Raw genomic sequence first — 17,817 nt, forward strand, 5'->3', positions numbered from 1 at the left:
AGAGGAGAGTGAAAAAAAGTTGGCTTAAAGCTCAACATTCAGAAAACAAAGATCATGGCATCCAGTCCCATTACTTCATGGCAAATAGATGGAGAAACAGTGGAAACAGTGGCAGACTTTATTTTTGGGGGCTTCAAAATCACTGCAGTTGGTGGTTGCAGGCATGAAATTAAAAGACGCTTACTCCTTGGAAGGAAAGTTATGACCAACCTAGATAGCATATTCAAAAGCAGAGAGATTACTTTGCCAACAAAGGTCCGCCTAGTTAAGGCTATGGTTTTTCCAGTAGTCATGTATGGGTGTGAGAGTTGGACTGTGAAGAAAGCTGAGTGCCGAAGAACTGATGCTTTTGAACTGTGGTATTGAAGAAGACTCTTGAGAGTGCCTTGAGCTGCAAGGAGATCCAGCCAATCCATCCTAAAGGAAATCAGTCCTGAATATTCATTGGAAGGACTGATGCTGAAGCTGAAACTCCAATATTTTCGCCACCTGATGTGAAGAGCTGACTCATTTGAAAAGACTCTGATGCTGGGAAAGATTGAAGGCAGGAGGAGAAAGGGACGACAGAGGATGAGATAGTTGGATGGTATCACCGACTCGATGGATATGAGTTTGAGTAAACTCCAGAGTTGGTGATGGACAGGGAGGCCTGGCATGCTGCAGTCCGTGGGGTCGCAAAGAATCAGACACAACTCAGTGACTGAACTGACTGACTGTCATTATTCTTTAAAAGAAATAATGCTATTGCACACTCAATAGACTATAGTATAGTATAAACATAGCTTATATGCACTGGGAAGGGAAAACATTTATGTAGCTTCCTTTATTGTGATCCTTGTTTTGTTGTGATCTGAAGCCAAGCCTACCATATCTCTAAGGTCTGCCTGGTATATGTTTCTATATAAAATAATTAAAAGGTTTATTTTTTCTGGTAAAATATATAACAAATTTACTGTCTCAGTCATTTTTAAATCTATACTTTATTGTACTGTATAGTGTTGCACATACTTGTCTGTTTCTTTGTAATGTCATTTAACTTATTCTGCTGTTTGTTCTATTCCCTGAAGACTAGAAATTACCCCAAAACCTTGAATTGATTTAGGTTCACTATTTTCCCCCTCCTAAAGCAAGAATCAATACTTTGTAGTGAATTTGTGTTTTTAGGTATTATATAAGAGGCATTTGATAGCTATAGTTAATTGTCCCACTTTTAGTGCTACTGGGATGGATTATTGAATTCACTTGGCTGGTATGACTATAAAGTTCTCCTTTCATCCATGTTGTAAGAGTTTCATCCATTAGTGATTTTTGCTTTGTTATTTGGTATGCATGATACAGTGGGTTTTCCCACTGATTCTTTCATTTCTTCCTAATTTATTGTCCTATTATCTCAATTTATTATCCTTTTTGGTTTATTAATTAGTAAGAAATTTCCTGTATCAGTTATGGTCATTGATTTATTTTGAAACAACTTTTATAGGAAAGGCAGTATAAAGGCTTAATTAAAATTACTGATAATAAGACTATTAGATTAATTTTTACTTCTTTGCAGTGTTATTTGTCTTTAAAGTTTTTATATATTCTAAAGTTGAATCACTTGAAATAATTTTTTTAATGTGGTCATATCACCTACCTACAATTTGCTTTTGCTTATGAATTGTTTTAATTCCATTTTGTTAATTATTAAAGTCATTTACATGATTCTAAAGACAAAAATAAATAGCAAAGAATATTTCAGAAAAGTGCTATCATCCGTTTCCTTTCTCCTTCATCAGACCTCTTAATAGGTACTAGGTCTTAGAGATTATGTAAACAAACAATTCTGTTTTATTCTTGGAGAAAACTGTCAAAGAAATGATTTTTAATATAAAAAAATTATCTCTATATTCTTTATACCAGTTAAGCTTATTTACAGATACATTTTTAAGAATTAAAGGAATTTTATTGTCTGAATGAGTAGTTTCATTATGCTATTGACTTGCATAGGATAATTTTAGGTCTTTTGAAGTTTAAAAGCTATTTTTAAAAATGTACAACAGATATTTGATGCCACTGTGACATTTCATATTCATGTTCTAAATTTTGTTTCTCAAAGTATAAATTTTTTTCTTTTATTAAGCTTCAAGTGGAAATAAGGAAATAATTTCACATATTAGTCAACATGGAGGAAAATGGCCTTACTGGTTTAAAAAAATGGGTGAGTTGTTATTCTGAATATTAAAAATTATATCAGTATTGTGTTTACTTGAATTTTAATTTCTTCTTAATTTGTCCAGAAAATATTCACAAGTTGGGGAATTATACATTGAAATTGCAAGTTGTCCTGAATGAAAGTAATGCAGACACTTATGCAGGAAGGCCACTACCATCTAAAGCAATTAAATTTTCTGTTAAAGGTAAGCAAAACACCAATATGTAACTCTGTATGCTAAAGGTGGCATTTTAAATCAAGAGGAAAATAGAAAATTTGATAAAAGATGTTTGACCAATTGTATAACCATTTTGGTTTTAGAAATGACTTTATAACTCTGCTTGATAATCATGCTCCTTATACATCATTGTTTTCTAGCTTCCTTTGTTACTGGTAGACTTTAAAGTTATTTTGATTCCTGACTTTTGTATGTTAAAAACCCACTCCCAATCCAACTGTCTCCCCCACAATCCTCAGATGTTTGAATAATTTAGAGTTTGGGTCCCCATCTCTGACATTTTAAGTTCTAGGGGTTCTTCTGAGTCTCTTTGATTTTGGGTCTTTTTTTCCTTCTATAGCATCTAGTGTTCAGACGTTGGACCTGTCAATTGGTATACTGTGTTTTCTACTTTCCATCGCTTAATTCTATTTTTCTACTTTATAAGAGACTTCCTTAGCATGATGTTTGATGTTTTCTATTGATTTTTTTCTTTCTGCTATTATTTTTCACTTTCTAGAGTATTTTATTCTCCAATATTTATTTATTTATTAGAATAAAATATTTTATTCTAAAAAGGTTATTTCCTTTTCAAAGCATTTTCTTCTGACTTTGTGGATTAATATTTTTATTAATTCTCTGAGGCTATTAATAATGGTATTTTTTTTCTTTGATGTTTTTAAACTTGATTCATAGCCTGTTTCTTCAATGTTGTTTTTTTTTTCCATCCGCACTGGGTCTTTCCTATTAGATGATCTCTTACATTATTAGTGCACATGTTTAAGAATAGGACATTTGAGAGTGTTTATTTCATTTGGGGAGATTATAATAAGCGGATTTTAGGTTTTTTTCCTCTGGCTGTTCAGATTCTCCAGAGTGGAGTGTAAACACCTAGGGGCCAGAATTTGGGGAGCCAAGCTGGAAAAGATTGTTATATATTTCACATTCAGTATTAATCTTTCACTTGATTTACATGTTTTCAGTAAATTGGCGCTTTCAGTAGTGCTATGTCCAGTGTTCAGTAGTAGGTCACTCCTTGGACCTACTCTAAGCTTTCCCAGAGGAGAAACCTTCCAAATGTTGTTGAAAATTAAGGAGGTAGTTGACTGGCTCTGTGTATCGAGGGGTGGGGATCTGAGGAACTGATTCTGACAGACTTGAGCTAGTCTTTCTCTTTTATTCCAGTTTCACTCCTACTTGATAGAGCCATGGTTGAGATTTTTGAATGTTATATACTGCAAATTAAATTGGCTCTCTGCTAGTTTTGTTGATGATTGAGGATTTGATTTTTTGAGTCTTACTGTTAGGTCCATAGTGCTTCCCCAGTAGCTTAGATGGTAAAGCATCTGCCTGCAATGCAAGAGATCCAGGTTCAATCCTTTGGTTGGGAAAACCCCCTGGAGAAGGATATAGCAACCCACTCCAGTATTCTTGCCTGGAGAATTATACTTGTTCATATGCTCACTAGCTTTCAAATTCTGTTACTGTTGTCTTTTTTCTTGTTCTTTCTTTTTGAAGGTTTCAGTTCAGTTCAGTCGCTCATTAGTGTCTCTTTGTGACCCCGTGAATCGCAGCATGCCAGGCCTCCCTGTCCATCACCAACTCCCAGAATTCACCCAAACCCATGTCCATCCAGTCAGTGATGCCATCCAGCCATCTCATCCTCTGTCGTCCCCTTCTCCTCCTGCCCCCAATCCCTCCCAGCATCAGAGTCTTTTTCCAATGAGTCAACTCTTTGCATGAGATGGCCAAAGTATTGGAGTTTCAGCTTTAGCATCAGTCCTTCCAATGAACACCCAGGACTGATCTCCTTTAGAATGGACTGGTTGGATCTCCTTGCAGTCCAAGGGACTCTCAAGAGTCTTCTCCAACACCACAGTTCAAAAGCATCGATTCTTCGGTGCTCAGCTTTCTTCACAGTCCAGCTCTCACATCCATACATGACCACAGGAAAAACCATAGCCTTGACTAGACAGACCTTTGTTGGCAAAGTAATGTCTCTGCTTTTGAATATGCTATCTAGGTGGTCATAACTTTCTTTCCAAGGAGTAAGCATCTTTTAATTTCATGGCTGCAGTCACCATCTGCAGTGATTTTGGAGCCCCCCGAAATAAAGTCTGACACTGTTTCCCCATCTGTTTCCCATGAAGTGATGTGACCATATGCCATGATCTTCGTTTTCTGAATGTTGAGCTTTAAGCCAGCTTTTTCACTCTCCTCTTTCATTTTCATCAAGAGGCTTTTTTTTCCTCTTCACTTTCTGCCATAAGGGTAGTGTCATCTCCATATCTGAGGTTATTGATATTTTTCCTGGCAATCTTGATTCCAGCTTGTGCTTCTTCCAGCCCAGTGTTTCTCTTGATGTACTCTGCATAGAAGTTAAATAAGCAGGGTGACAACATACAGCCTTGACGTACTCCTTTTCCTATTTGGAACCAGTCTGTTCCATGTCCAGTTCTAACTGTTGCTTCCTGACCTGCATATAGGTTTCTCAAGAGGCAGGTCAGATGGTCTGGTATTACCATCTCTTCTCAGAATTTTTCACAGTTTCTTGTGATCCGCAGTCAAAGGCTTTGGCATAGTCAGTAAAGCAGAAATAGATGTTTTTCTGGAACTCTCTTGCTTTTTTGATGATCCAGCGGATGTTGGCAATTTGATCTGTGGTTCCTCTGCCTTTTCTAAAACCAGCTTGAACATCTGGAAATTCACAGTTCACGTATTGCTGAAGCCTGGCTTGGAGAATTTTGAGTGTTACTTTACTACTAGCATGTGAGATGAGTGCAATTGTGCAGTAGTTTGAGCGTTCTTTGGCGTTGCCTTTTTGGGATTGGAATGAAAACTGACCTTTTCCAGTCCTGTGGCCACTACTGAGTTTTCCAAATTTGCCGGCATACTGAGTGCAGCATTTTCACAGCATCATCTTTCAGGATTTGGAATAGCTCAACTGGAATTCCATCACCTCCACTAGCTTTGTTCGTAGTGATGCTTTCTAAGGCCCACTTGACTTCACATTCCAGGATGTCTGGCTCTAGGTGAGTGATCACACCATCATGATTATCTGGGTCATGAAGATCTTTTGTGTACAGTTCTTCTGTGTATTCTTGCCACGTCTTCTTAATATCTTCTGCTTCTGTTAGGTCCATACCATTTCTGTCCTTTATCAAGCCCATCTTTGCATGAAATGTTCCCTTGGTAGCTCTGATTTTCTTGAAGAGATCCCTAGTCTTTCCCATTCTGTTGTTTTCTTCTCTTTCTTTGCATTGATCGCTGAGGAAGGCTTTCTTATCTCTCCTTGCTATTCTTTGAAACTCTGCATTCAGATGCTTAGATCTTTCCTTTTCTCCTTTGCTTTTCGCTTCTCTTCTTTTCACAGCTATTTGTAAGGCCTCCCCAGACAGCCATTTTGCTTTTTTGCATTTCTTTTCCATGGGGATGGTCTTGATCCCTGTCCCCTGTACAGTGTCACAAACCTCCATCCATAGTTCATCAGGCACTCTATCTATCAGATCTAGTCCCTTAAATGTATTTCTCACTTCTACTGTATAATCGTAAGGAATTTGATTTAGGTCATACCTGAATGGTCTAGTGGTTTTCCCTACTTTCAAGTCTGAATTTGGCAATAAAGAAGAGTTCATGATCTGAGCCACAGTCAGCTCCCGGTCTTGTTTTGAAGATTTAGGCCTCTTTAAAAAAAAGCTCTGTGGTGTCATATTATTATGGGGTTTTGGAGAGCTGATTTTTAAGTGCCTGGGAGTATTTTGCCTTCTCTAATCATAAAGCCACTTTGGAGAGTGTTCCTTTTTTGTTCATACAGATCTACCATGTTCTTTAAATAACAACTGTGGAACTTTCCACAGTAGGGACTTGCTGTAGTTTTAGCAGTTTTCTTTGGTGAACATTTCATGTATTTCCAATTTTGCGACTGTTACACATCACGTTTCTATATGAGGGGGTGGGGAAATTATGTTTTGTGTACACGTGCTAGAATTTCTCTAGAGTGGATCCCAAGAAGTAGAATTGCCAAACTGAAATTATCAATATGTGCTTTAACATTTTATATATATTTTTTGTCAGTTTACCCTTCTAAAAGATTATGTACCCTCACCAACAGACTGAGGGTTCCTATTTCCCTATGCTCACTGCTGGCCAAGCTATATTACAGTATTTATTTAGCTTAGTCGATAGTTAAATTATTTAATTATTAGGTTGTGTATCTCTTTAGCCTTTATTGGACATTGTCATTCTGTGAAAGTCTATGCCCATTTTAATAGTGTAAAACTAGTTCTTAAGTGTGAGTTTTATCTGAATCACCTGCAGGTTTTATTAAACTGTAGACCAGTGGGCCTCATTCCTAGGGTATCTGACACAGGATAAGGTGAATCTTGGAATTTGCATTTCTAATAATTTCACAGGGGATGACTTGAAACTATTAGACTATAGACTGCATTTTAACAATAGCTGTTTATAGGAAGTTTTAATGTATTTAGGATTTAAATCCTTGATGGCATACATTGCAAATACTTTCTCATATGGAGCTTCTCTATTGACTTTGTATCTATTAAAATATTTTAATCTTTGTCACATATATCCTTGAATAGCTATTGAATATTGTGTTTTGCCTTACTTTTTCCTTTGATAAAATTGTAAACATTTCTTTATTATATTTGAATAATTTCATAGTTTAAAAACACATTTATCTCTGTTTCTAGGCTTATTTATATATATAAGATAACAATCTGTAATTTTCGCAGGTATATTGTAGATAGAATTTATGTAAATTTTGCTTATTTAAAATGCCATCTTTATCGTAGTTTAATCTTCCATATGTAAATAGATGTTTTTACCTTCAATGAATCTCTGACTGATGAATTTTCTTTTCGTGTTTTTTTTTTCAAGAGGGTAAACCAGAGAAATTTTCGTTCGGTCTTTTGGATCCTCCTTTTCGTGTTGGAGTCCCATTCAATATCCCTGTGGAGTTTCAGGATGAATTTGGTCATACTAGTCAACTGTCTACTGATATTCAGCCAATTTTTGAAGCAAGGTAATCTGAATGTTCATATTTGCTGAGTATTCACTGCATTTAGCTTAAATTATTTGTGTTAACTTCAGATTTATTTAAAATGTTTGATATTTTATGATATCTGGGGGATTTAGTTAGTCCCAAGCTATACTCTGCAGCTGTAGTGTCATATATGAATTATCTCAGTAAAGTTTGTTTGGACTGAATTTTTGCTGTTACAGTTACTTGGTTGAGACTAATAGGTCTGTCTTACTCCTTTTTTTTTTTTTGGCAAGTACGATATGACGTCTCTTGGCAGTTCTATGCACTATACAATGTTTTTATTTTGTTGTTTGCTTAGAAATTATGGGCATTTAAACTTAGCGGTTACCTACTGGTAGGCTTTTAACCTGCTAGTAGAATTATTTTTAGTTTGTTTTTAAAACTATAACTAAAAATTATGCTTTCCATGGAAATTTGGTTCTTCCTTGGAATTTGCCTTTACTTAGTAACCCTGTAGAATGAAATGATTGGCTAATATTAAGAAATAGCAATGAAAAGTCCAGTTATATAATTGAGGATGTTCATCGTTTTCCATTACCTGTTTCTAAGGTGCCTAGGGAGAAATTCTTTTTCTCACATTTTTGCCAAATTTGTCTTTGGGGCCCACTTTTTAATGTATGCCTTCTTTTGCTATTGATGTGTACTTTTTCCCCCTTTTGGTGTAATTGTTTGCTCTTTTAATCGTTTGAGTATGTATTGTATTCCAGGCATTTGCTAGCTGGAGACATAAAAATGAATAAGAATATAGGATTTGCCTCTAGAAGCTCACAGACTAGTGAGATATAGCTTAGTGTCCAGATTTGTACCATGGTTTAAGTTCCTGAAAAACAAATCAGTTATAAAAAATATTGCAAATGAATTTTTCTAAATATTCTCTTAAGTTGCTAAATATGGTTCTTGTGCAAAAAGTGATTCTTTTGCAAAAAGTGATCTTTACATATTGCATTCATTTGAATATTAAACCATAATGGAAGAGTTGAATACTTAAACATCTATGTTTAAAAATAGCCTGCCAGTCTCCTCCATTCATGGGATTTTCCAGGCAAGAGTACTGGAGTGGGTTGCCATTTCCTTCTCCAAGGGATCTTCCCCACCCAGAGATTGAACCCTGGTCTCCCACATTGCAGGCAGACTCTTTACCATCTGAGCCACAAGGGAAGCCTGTTTAAAAATAAAGAACACTAAAAATGTAATCCATCTAGTCACAAATGGGAAATATTTGTGTGTTAGTTGACCCCTGTTTTTAATTATATCTTCCATCTTATCCTTGATAAGATATTCTTACAGAGTCTCTATCACACATACATATTGGTAATTAAGATTTGGGACTTAAAAAGTCTTGGTGGCCTGGCTGTGTGTATTTATCTTCATTATAGTAAGATCTTTGTCTAGTAGGTTTTTTTTTTTCCCAGTGTTAACTAAATTAAAATAAAAATAATTCACACATACAGCCTAAAGAATCAAATAGGGTTGATAAGGCTTATTAAAAAAAAAAAAAAGAGTAGTTCTTCTGCCCTCTCCACCTCACCAACAATCCACTTCTCAAAACCACTTTCAGCTTTCTACTTGAATTTTTTGGTACCTGCTGCCATATATGTTAGTAACTTTTATGTTACTACTTCCTGATTCTTCAGTTTTAAGCTTTATCTCTTGACTTACGGCTAAGGAAGATGAGGACACACTCTCTTGTTGCCATTTATATTACAAATAAGCCTCCTTCCTGTTCCTACATTTTTTAGTAAAGTTATACTCTGGCTTGATCAGTATTTAGTGCTCGCTCTATTAAAATTATGTAAGTGCTAATTACTTTATTGCACAGCTGTTACACTTTTTTTTATTTTGCCAAGTAGCTTTCTGCCAGTTATCTGGTCTCTTTTCAAGATGCTTTGTACATAGATAACTTGTCAGTTTCATATTCTTTAGACATCTTCCTTGGAACTTTGTGATGGTGGTCTGTATAGATCAGCTCTTAAGCTTGTTACGTTTGTCCTTCTGTGGTCTTCTTTCCTATTCATCCTGGGAATTTCCTCTGTCCTTTGTGTTGGGAAAATATATAAGAATAAAACCTACTGTGAGCCTAGAAAACTTCTTCACAAAGGTAGAAGAGAAAGGGAACAATTTTATGATTGAATAAACAGTAAACCAGACTGTGATCCTCATCACAATCTGATAAGTTTGTAAAAACTGAAGGAAATCTTAACTCTGTTACATGGTAAAGTGAATATAACCTATCACATTCATGTTTTCAAGAAAAATTGCCAAGTGTCTTGATGACTGGGTGTAGAGTTTGCAGTTTGGGATCAGTTAATTGGAGTTAGGGCTGTGTGCTTTCACTGTTGAGGACCGATGTTCAGTCCCTGGTCAGGGAACTAAGATCCTGCAAGTCGTGTGGTGCAGGCCCACCTCCACCCCACCCCCCCACCCCCCAAAAAAGAAAAAAGAACATTTGCAGCTTATTTTTAGATAATGGAGGAAATGTTAAAAAATAATTTATTTTTTCCAGTGGTTTAACTTTACATTATGACGAAATAACCAAAGGACCAAATTGTGTCATTCGAGGTGTTACAGCTAAGGGCCCTGTAAACTCTTGTCAAGGCAAGGTAAGCATTGTACGTACATGTTATAATGCATGTTTATTTCTTACATGGTAAAAATAAAATTGGACATTTAAAATTGAATAACCTAGTTTGGTGGCAAGATGACAGTAGTGTCAGGTTCTTAGGAATTAATCAGCATCATGTCACCTGACATACCATTACCACTTTCATCTCTGAGGAAGACCAGCACATTTGCTACTGTTCTTTTTTAAATGGTTATGAGCTAAATATGGCAACCCACTCCAGTGTTCTTGCCTGGAGAATCCCAGGGACGGGGGAGCCTGGTGGGCTGCCGTCTATGGGGTTGCACAGAGTCGGACACGATTGAAGTGACTTAGCAGCAGCAGAGCTAAATATTTTCAGCTGTCTTTATTTTCATTCCAGTCTCTTCATAGTCAAAGCCATTTTCAACAGCTATCTAGTACTATGTTGCTTCTTCTCTTGCTCTTTTTCTATTTTTCAATATTTTTCTTAGAATAGGAACAAAAATATAAGAAACTTTACCTTTGTAAACATATTGAGTTTGGTATTTGGATAAAGGAAGAGGGAGGAATAAAGTTAGGGATGGTAAAGGCAAACTGCAATAAGATAATTTTTCAGTTAAGAGTATAAAGTAGCTAACAGATTGCTATGACTAATGTGAACACTGTAACTAATAACTTAAGTGATATGTTACTTTTTCCCCATTATATCATTACCTTCGATACATATTTTAAAAATTTCCCCTGCCAAAATAATGTTTAAAATAGCACATGTGAGTTTACTGCATTAAAGCAAAGAGCAAGTTCTGTCCATCCTCCTGAATTAAGCTGTTTCTGGAACAAGAACTTGAAATTCATGGAAATTTTGACTTTAGTAAATGTACTTAAAAAGATTTCTAGGTTTTAAAAACCTTTTTATTTTGAAATAATTATTTTTACAGAAGATTTGCAGAGATGGTATAGAGAGTTCACATGTATTTCACCCAGCTTCCTCTGTTAAACATCTTATATAAACATTGTATATTTATCCAGTATTATCATTGATATAATACTTTAACAAAACTGTGGACTTTAACATTTCACCAGTTTCTCCACTATATTTTTCTATTCTGGAATCTAGAACATGACATTGTATTTAGATATGTGTAGATTTGGGGTTTTTTCCGTTTTACTACTTTCCAGATTTTTAAAATGCCCATACTAATTGTAGTAATTATTCAGAGGGTATGCCTTTTGAATTTGAAGATAGTATTGTCTGTAAAGAAGCAATATGAGCCAATTTTTTTCACCTGCGTTTCTTTCATACATACATATGATAATTTTAGTCAATATAAATTTGCTGAGTGACTTTCTATAATGGTATGAAAATGAAAAGCAAAAAATAAATCAGAATTGAGGTGGTAAATTACTTGAGTATTTAGGATTTGAATTTAATTAAAATAATTTTTTTAACAGAATTTTAATCTGAAGGTTATTCTGCCGGGTTTAAAAGAAGACTCACAGATTTTAAAAATTAGATTACTTCCAGGTAATATTACTTTAAGAAATATTCCTAATACTTACCTTTTAAATGATATTCTTATGTTAAAGTATAATGACACTTATAAAGGTGAAGTGTTTTTTGGTTTGGTTATGGTATAAGTCTTGAAAATACGTTTGAATGTCATGCATAACACTAACAAATAATCAATTAAAAAACAGGGTAACATTTAGGAAGACTTGAGTTAAGTTCTAAAAATAATCTGAAAGAATAATGTGAATATTGAAAACACATTGTGAAACTATTCTTAAGGGTGTACAACTAGGATTATATTAGAACTGGATCTGTCCTTTTTCTGATATAGCTAAATATTTCATATTTTAAGAAGAAAAGTTTTTTATGCTTTTATGTTGTTGAGTAATGATTTATCAACCTAAAAAGTGATTTTAATGAAATTTTTAATGAAAAAGAAACATATTAACTATTTCCTTTCACAGATTGTTGTAGTTTGAGCTTGCTCTCAAGCATGAATTGATAAAGAAGTAAAGATTGGCCCATTGGTAGAAGTACAAAAAAAAATTGTTTCATATTAATACTTATGATGCTTTTATTTTGAAAGGTTAGCTAAAATGTATGGATTATTCAAGTCTCAGGGGAAGTTCTTATTAACCAGATAGTGCTGACAAATTTTTTTAGAAGTTGAGAGTGATGGTTGTGAGGTGGAACGTGGGACTGTGTAGTCAGAGTAGTCACTGACTCAAGTCTGCCCCTTGTAGCCATGTGACCTGGACAGGATACTTACTCTGTCTGCATCCCAACTTCCTCAGGCATAAAATGGGAATGATACTAATAGTACCTTCTTGGTCAAGGTCATTGTAAGGATTCTGAGAAAAGAGTTGGCATGTGGTTAAAACACAAATATTAACTGATATAACTTGTTCTTTGTAAGCTTGTGTTCCCAGTATTTAGTATAAATTGTATTTTAAAATATCAGTGTTTATAGGACACACTAGGTCATGCTGCTATTGAAGTGTAAAACCTCTTTTATTAGTTTAGAGGAAAATTATGGTGCAGCTTGCTTAGGATATCAAAGGGTTGTGGGTGGTCTAACGAGTAAATTATCTGGTTATGTCATTACATGAACTGATCCTTTGAGCAAAATTACGTAATAGAGGTATGTAGTGTGCCTGAGAAATCAGTCATTGTGTAAAAGATAGAAAATTTAAAAAGTAGTTTAATAAACTTTTACTTTTTTCTTGAACACTGTTTTCCAGGATCTTTTTTAGTATTTTACACATTTGAGTGATTTCTAGCATGAGTTACCACATGTCTTAGCTTGTCCATAAAACCGAGGCTAGATCTCAAACATTTTAATACAATTGGAAATCTGTGCATTTGGGAGTTGTGTATAGAATCTATTCATTTGGGGGTAGAAATGTTTAAACATGGATATTTCTTCTTTCTCAGCATTATTTAAAAGATACTAAAACTTAAAATGTTAAAAGCTGTTTCTTTTGCTGTTTTAACGTTTCAGTTTTGGAAACCTGAATCTCATTTTCATTATATAAATTTTCTGGTAGGTCCTCCTCGTCGATTGAAAGTGAAACCTGATTCTGAAATTTTAGTTATAGAAAATGGAACAGCTTTCCCATTTCAGGTAGAAGTTTTGGATGAATCAGACAATATAACAGCACAGCCAAAGTTGATTGTTCATTGTAAGGTAAGCTGTTGTAAGATAAGAATGTGTAGATTTTGAGTGCCATTGTAGTAACTGGAAATCACTGTCTTTTGGCTCTTTTATAGTAAGCCTGATAAAGTATCTAGACTGTGTAATGATTATTCCATGCAGAAATTTGTGGGCTGTCTCATTGCCAATAATTTTCAACATCTCTAATCCGATAATGACACCAACTATGCCAAGTATTGAACTACAGATTACTCCCCGCTCCTTCCTTTATCCATCCTCCTCATTTTAGATGAAGTACTCAGTTATGAGTAGAATGATACAATTATCCTTGAGGATTAAGGATGGATGGGTAAATGAATATGAGTAAAAGAGCTCAAGAAGGAAAGGAAAACCCAAATAGGTAGAGTAAAAGAAAGAATGATGGTTAAGGAAGTTGATTTTTCTTCCAAAATCAGCATATTTTACCTAGAATTATAGAAACTTACTCTTTTTTTTTTAAATTTTATTTTATTTTTTAACTGTACAATATTGTATTGGTTTTGCCATATATCAACATGAATCCGCCACAGGTATACACATGTTCCCCATCCTGAACCCTCCCTCCTGCCTCCCCGTACCATCCCTCTGGGTCATCCCAGTGCACCAGCCCCAAGCATCCCGTATTGTGCATTGAACCTGGACTGGCAACTTGTTTCATATATGATATTATACGTGTTTCAGTGCCATTCTCCCAAATCATCCCACCCTCTCCCTCTCCCACAGAGTCCAAAAGACTGTTCTATACATCAGTGTCTCTTTTGCTGTCTCATATACAGGGTTATCGTTACCATCTTTCTAAATTCCATATATATGCATTAGTATACTGTATTGATGTTTTTCTTTCTGGCTTACTTCACTGTGTATAATAGGCTCCAGTTTCATCCACCTCATTAGAACTGATTCAAATGTATTCTTTTTAATGGCTGAGTAATAACTCCATTGTGTATATGTACCACAGCTTTTTTATCCATTCATCTGCTGATGGACATCTAGGTTGCTTCCATGTCCTGGCTATTATAAACAGTGCTGCAATGAACATTGGGGTACACGTGTCTCTTTCCCTTCTGGTTTCCTCAGTGTGTATGCCCAGCAGTGGGATTGCTGGGTCATAAAGCAGTTCTATTTCCAGTTTTTTAAGGAATCTCCACACTGTTCTCCATAGTGGCTGTACTAGTTTGCATTCCCACCAACAGTGTAAGAGGGTTCCCTTTTCTCCACACCCTCTCCAGCATTTATTGTTTGTAGACTTTTGGATCGCAGCCATTCTGACTGGCGTGAAATGGTACCTCATAGTGGTTTTGATTTGCATTTCTCTGATAATGAGTGATGTTGAGCATCTTTTCATGTGTTTGTTAGCCATCTGTATGTCTTCTTTGGAGAAATGTCTATGTAGTTCTTTGGCCCGTTTTTGATTGGGTCGTTTATTTTTCTGGAATTGAGCTGTAGGAGTTGCTTGTATATTTTTGAGATTAGTTGTTTGTCAGTTGCTTCATTTAGAAACTTAATTCATTTCATTCAGAATTTATCTAGTATATTAGTGAATTATACTTAGTTTTCTAATTTATAGTCAGAAGTAGTAGCTATACTATATTATTTGAAAATTTAAGTTATTGAGTAACAGTTGCATTTGATTGGGATCTTAAATTATTTTGTATGCTTCCAATAGTTTTCAGGTGCTCCAAACCTTCCAATCTATGTTGTGGATTGCAGTAGTTCTGGAACTAGCATTTTATCAGGACCAGCAATTCAAGTTCAGAATATTAAAAAAGACCAGACACTTAAAGCAAAAATTGAAATACCTGTAAGTTGTTATTGTTTTTCATTGGTATTATATTGAATTTTTATTCAAATACTCTTTAATAACTTTATAATATTTCATGTAAAGTTGTTTGACTTTTTAAGATGAGATATTTGTGATTCTTTTAGCCAGATGGAAGAAAAGGCAAAAATGAAATGGTATAGTAAATAATACTTTGTATCAGATATTAGAAATTTCTTACTCAAACCTTTTATAATATCTATAGCTATTATTGATTATATGTTCCTAAAATTATTTTTTTCCTATTATTAGAGTGTAACAACTATCCGTTTTATTTTATTCGTTTGTTTCTTATAGTTACACCTATTTCTTAGAAAGTTTAATAAATGTCCCTGTTGAACCACTACTGAAGGATATATGAACATTTAATATGTATGTATAATTTAAAATAAATACATGGTTTTTCTTAGTGTTATCCTATAAAGAGAGTGCTGTGTTGATGTGCCAGGAGGACCCTTGTTCCTGGACGTTCATCATGGCTGAAGGTGAGGCCAGCCTAGAGGAGGGCAGGCAGGTGATAGAAGCATCTGCTTTCCGAAGATTGCTAAATGAGACAGTAGATACTTAAGCAAGTGAAATACCTGTACGTGATTTCTTCATGATTGATGTGGTGGTAGATAGCGAATTACTCAATCAGTTGATGAACCAATGTTTTTCCAACTAAGTATACATCAGCTAACATATACTGAGCCTCAAAAGGGTAAAAACTTTTATTTTTTAAAATTAGAATGAGATGATTTGACTTTATTCTAATTCTTTTCTTTTGAAACTAGTTATGTTTGATCATCTTAAAACATTTGTTATGCATTTCCTTTTTTTCAGTAATGTGAGCAATGTGTTTTTGAGTATATTGTCTTGCAAAAGAGCAAGACAATTCTGGAAGAAAAGATTTGTTGTTAAGGAGAAAGCTGGGCTTGAAAGCAAGGGAACATTTACATACAATTATATAAATACTGCAGAGCAGCAGCATGCTGAAAATCAAGAGTACAAGACAGTTAAAACAAAGACCACAGTATACCTGTAATATGCAGTTTAAAAATGTTATCACAAAGCAGTGACTCTTAATTTTGAGTCAGGCAAATAAGATGTGCTTATGATAGCAGCAGGTGGGTTATTTGCCTGATACTCTTTGAAGTAGGAATTTTGACTGTGTCATTATTTGTGTGAATGGGCTTTGATAGAATGACCTCAAGTAGATGAGGAAGGAGACATTAGCAAAGCAGGATTGTAAAGGTATTTTAGGTTTAGACTTGAATTTTTTGTATTCTATGGAATGCACTATACCTAGATTCTGAAATGATTGTGTAGTGTTTTAATTTTGTGTGCCTAAAATCAGTTTATGTAACATAGCAGCTCATCTCTGCTGATTCTTAAAACACTGCTGTTCTTATGACAAATTACAAACTGCTCAGCCTTGGGGCACCTAGAGTCCTTATCTAGCTACAAGCAACTCTGTCCACTTACCCCAATAAAAAATGAATTGAAAAAGCTTTAGAAGCTCCTTAAGTAATATATTTTATGGCAGTTATTTGTCTCTGATTTTGTAGAACATTCTTAATTTATTACACCTTTGTTCTTATTAATAAATGCTGACACCAAATCTGTGTCACATGTTAAACTTTCAGAAGTTTGCAACACTTTTAAGCAGATATACCAAGAGGAATGTTCTTTTAAGTCCAAATGTGCTAGTTTTAGGAGAAGGAAATGGCAACCCACTCCAGTGTTCTTGCTTGGGGAGCTTGGTGGGCTGCCGTCTGTGGGGTCGTACAGAGTCGGACACAACTGAAGCGACTTAGCAGCAGTAGCAGCAGCATGCTAGTTTTAGGTTTTAACAGTGTGACCACTTTCATTATTTATAACTTGATGGTATAAAATATGGGCTTGCTAATAGTACAGTGTCCTCTTAATGAGAGAACATATAATTTTTAACAATATATAAGATGATCTCCCATAATATTGGAAATAAATTCCTAAGCAATACAAAAGAGTCACCATAAAAGCCAAAAATGATGTTTTCAGTACAGATGTTTTCATTCAGTATGTTATTTGTGTTTTTCTCTCTTCCCAGAGTTGTAAAGATGTAGCACCAGTGGAGAAGACTATTAAGTTGCTCCCCAGTAGTCACGTTGCCAGATTACAGATATTCAGTGTGGAAGGACAGAAGGCCATCCAGATCAAACATCAGGATGAGGTTAACTGGATAGCAGGAGATGTTATGCATAATCTTATTTTTCAAATGTATGATGAAGGAGAAAGAGAAATCCATATAACATCAGCTTTGTCGGAGAAAATTAAAGTAGGTATCTCAAATAGATTATTTGCAAGAATTTTGTACATTTTTTGCTTGGAAGACTGAACAAGTTATATAGGCTGTCCTCTAAGAAGACGCTCATCCTAGCAAAACAACATTGTTATTTAGAACCCCAGGCTAAATAAAATTTTGTGTTTTTTTTTAACATGCACTAGATTGGAATGTTGAATGTGTCAAATCTGTGCTTAGAGAAATGATTTTGACACCTAAACAAAAATCCAGTCCTGATGAACTGTATTTATGTTCACAATTAAGATCTCTACTTGACCAGAGCAGTATTTTTGTAGCTCTTCTGAAGGCAGTAAAGAAAAGGTCTGTTAAAGGCAAACGGTAGAACAGTATTGTAAACCCCAAACCAGACCCCTGATTTGGCCATTTGAAATTGGTATAAGCAGTGTCTAAAATTGTTACCCGTACACAATGGTTTTGTCAG

General features: G+C 34.9%; 1 protein-coding gene across 5 annotated transcripts in view; it reads left to right on the forward strand.

The window, feature by feature from the left end:
- The window catches only part of SMCHD1 (structural maintenance of chromosomes flexible hinge domain containing 1), a 127,664-nt gene that overhangs the window by 51,848 nt on the left and 57,999 nt on the right, over positions 1 to 17,817 (forward strand). For all 5 annotated transcript variants that reach the window (XR_009492666.1, XM_005224244.5, XM_024984367.1 and 2 more), the window contains 8 exon segments: positions 2,120 to 2,197; positions 2,277 to 2,396; positions 7,305 to 7,449; positions 9,974 to 10,070; positions 11,504 to 11,576; positions 13,109 to 13,248; positions 14,921 to 15,055; positions 17,142 to 17,369. Coding sequence is in view for 4 of the 5 variants with exons in the window: in XM_005224244.5 (XP_005224301.1) it covers positions 2,120 to 2,197; positions 2,277 to 2,396; positions 7,305 to 7,449; positions 9,974 to 10,070; positions 11,504 to 11,576; positions 13,109 to 13,248; positions 14,921 to 15,055; positions 17,142 to 17,369 (1,016 nt within the window). In the remaining variant the exon portion in view is untranslated.

The sequence above is a fragment of the Bos taurus genome, chromosome 24 (assembly GCF_002263795.3).
Source record: "Bos taurus isolate L1 Dominette 01449 registration number 42190680 breed Hereford chromosome 24, ARS-UCD2.0, whole genome shotgun sequence".
NCBI lineage: Eukaryota > Metazoa > Chordata > Mammalia > Artiodactyla > Bovidae > Bos > Bos taurus.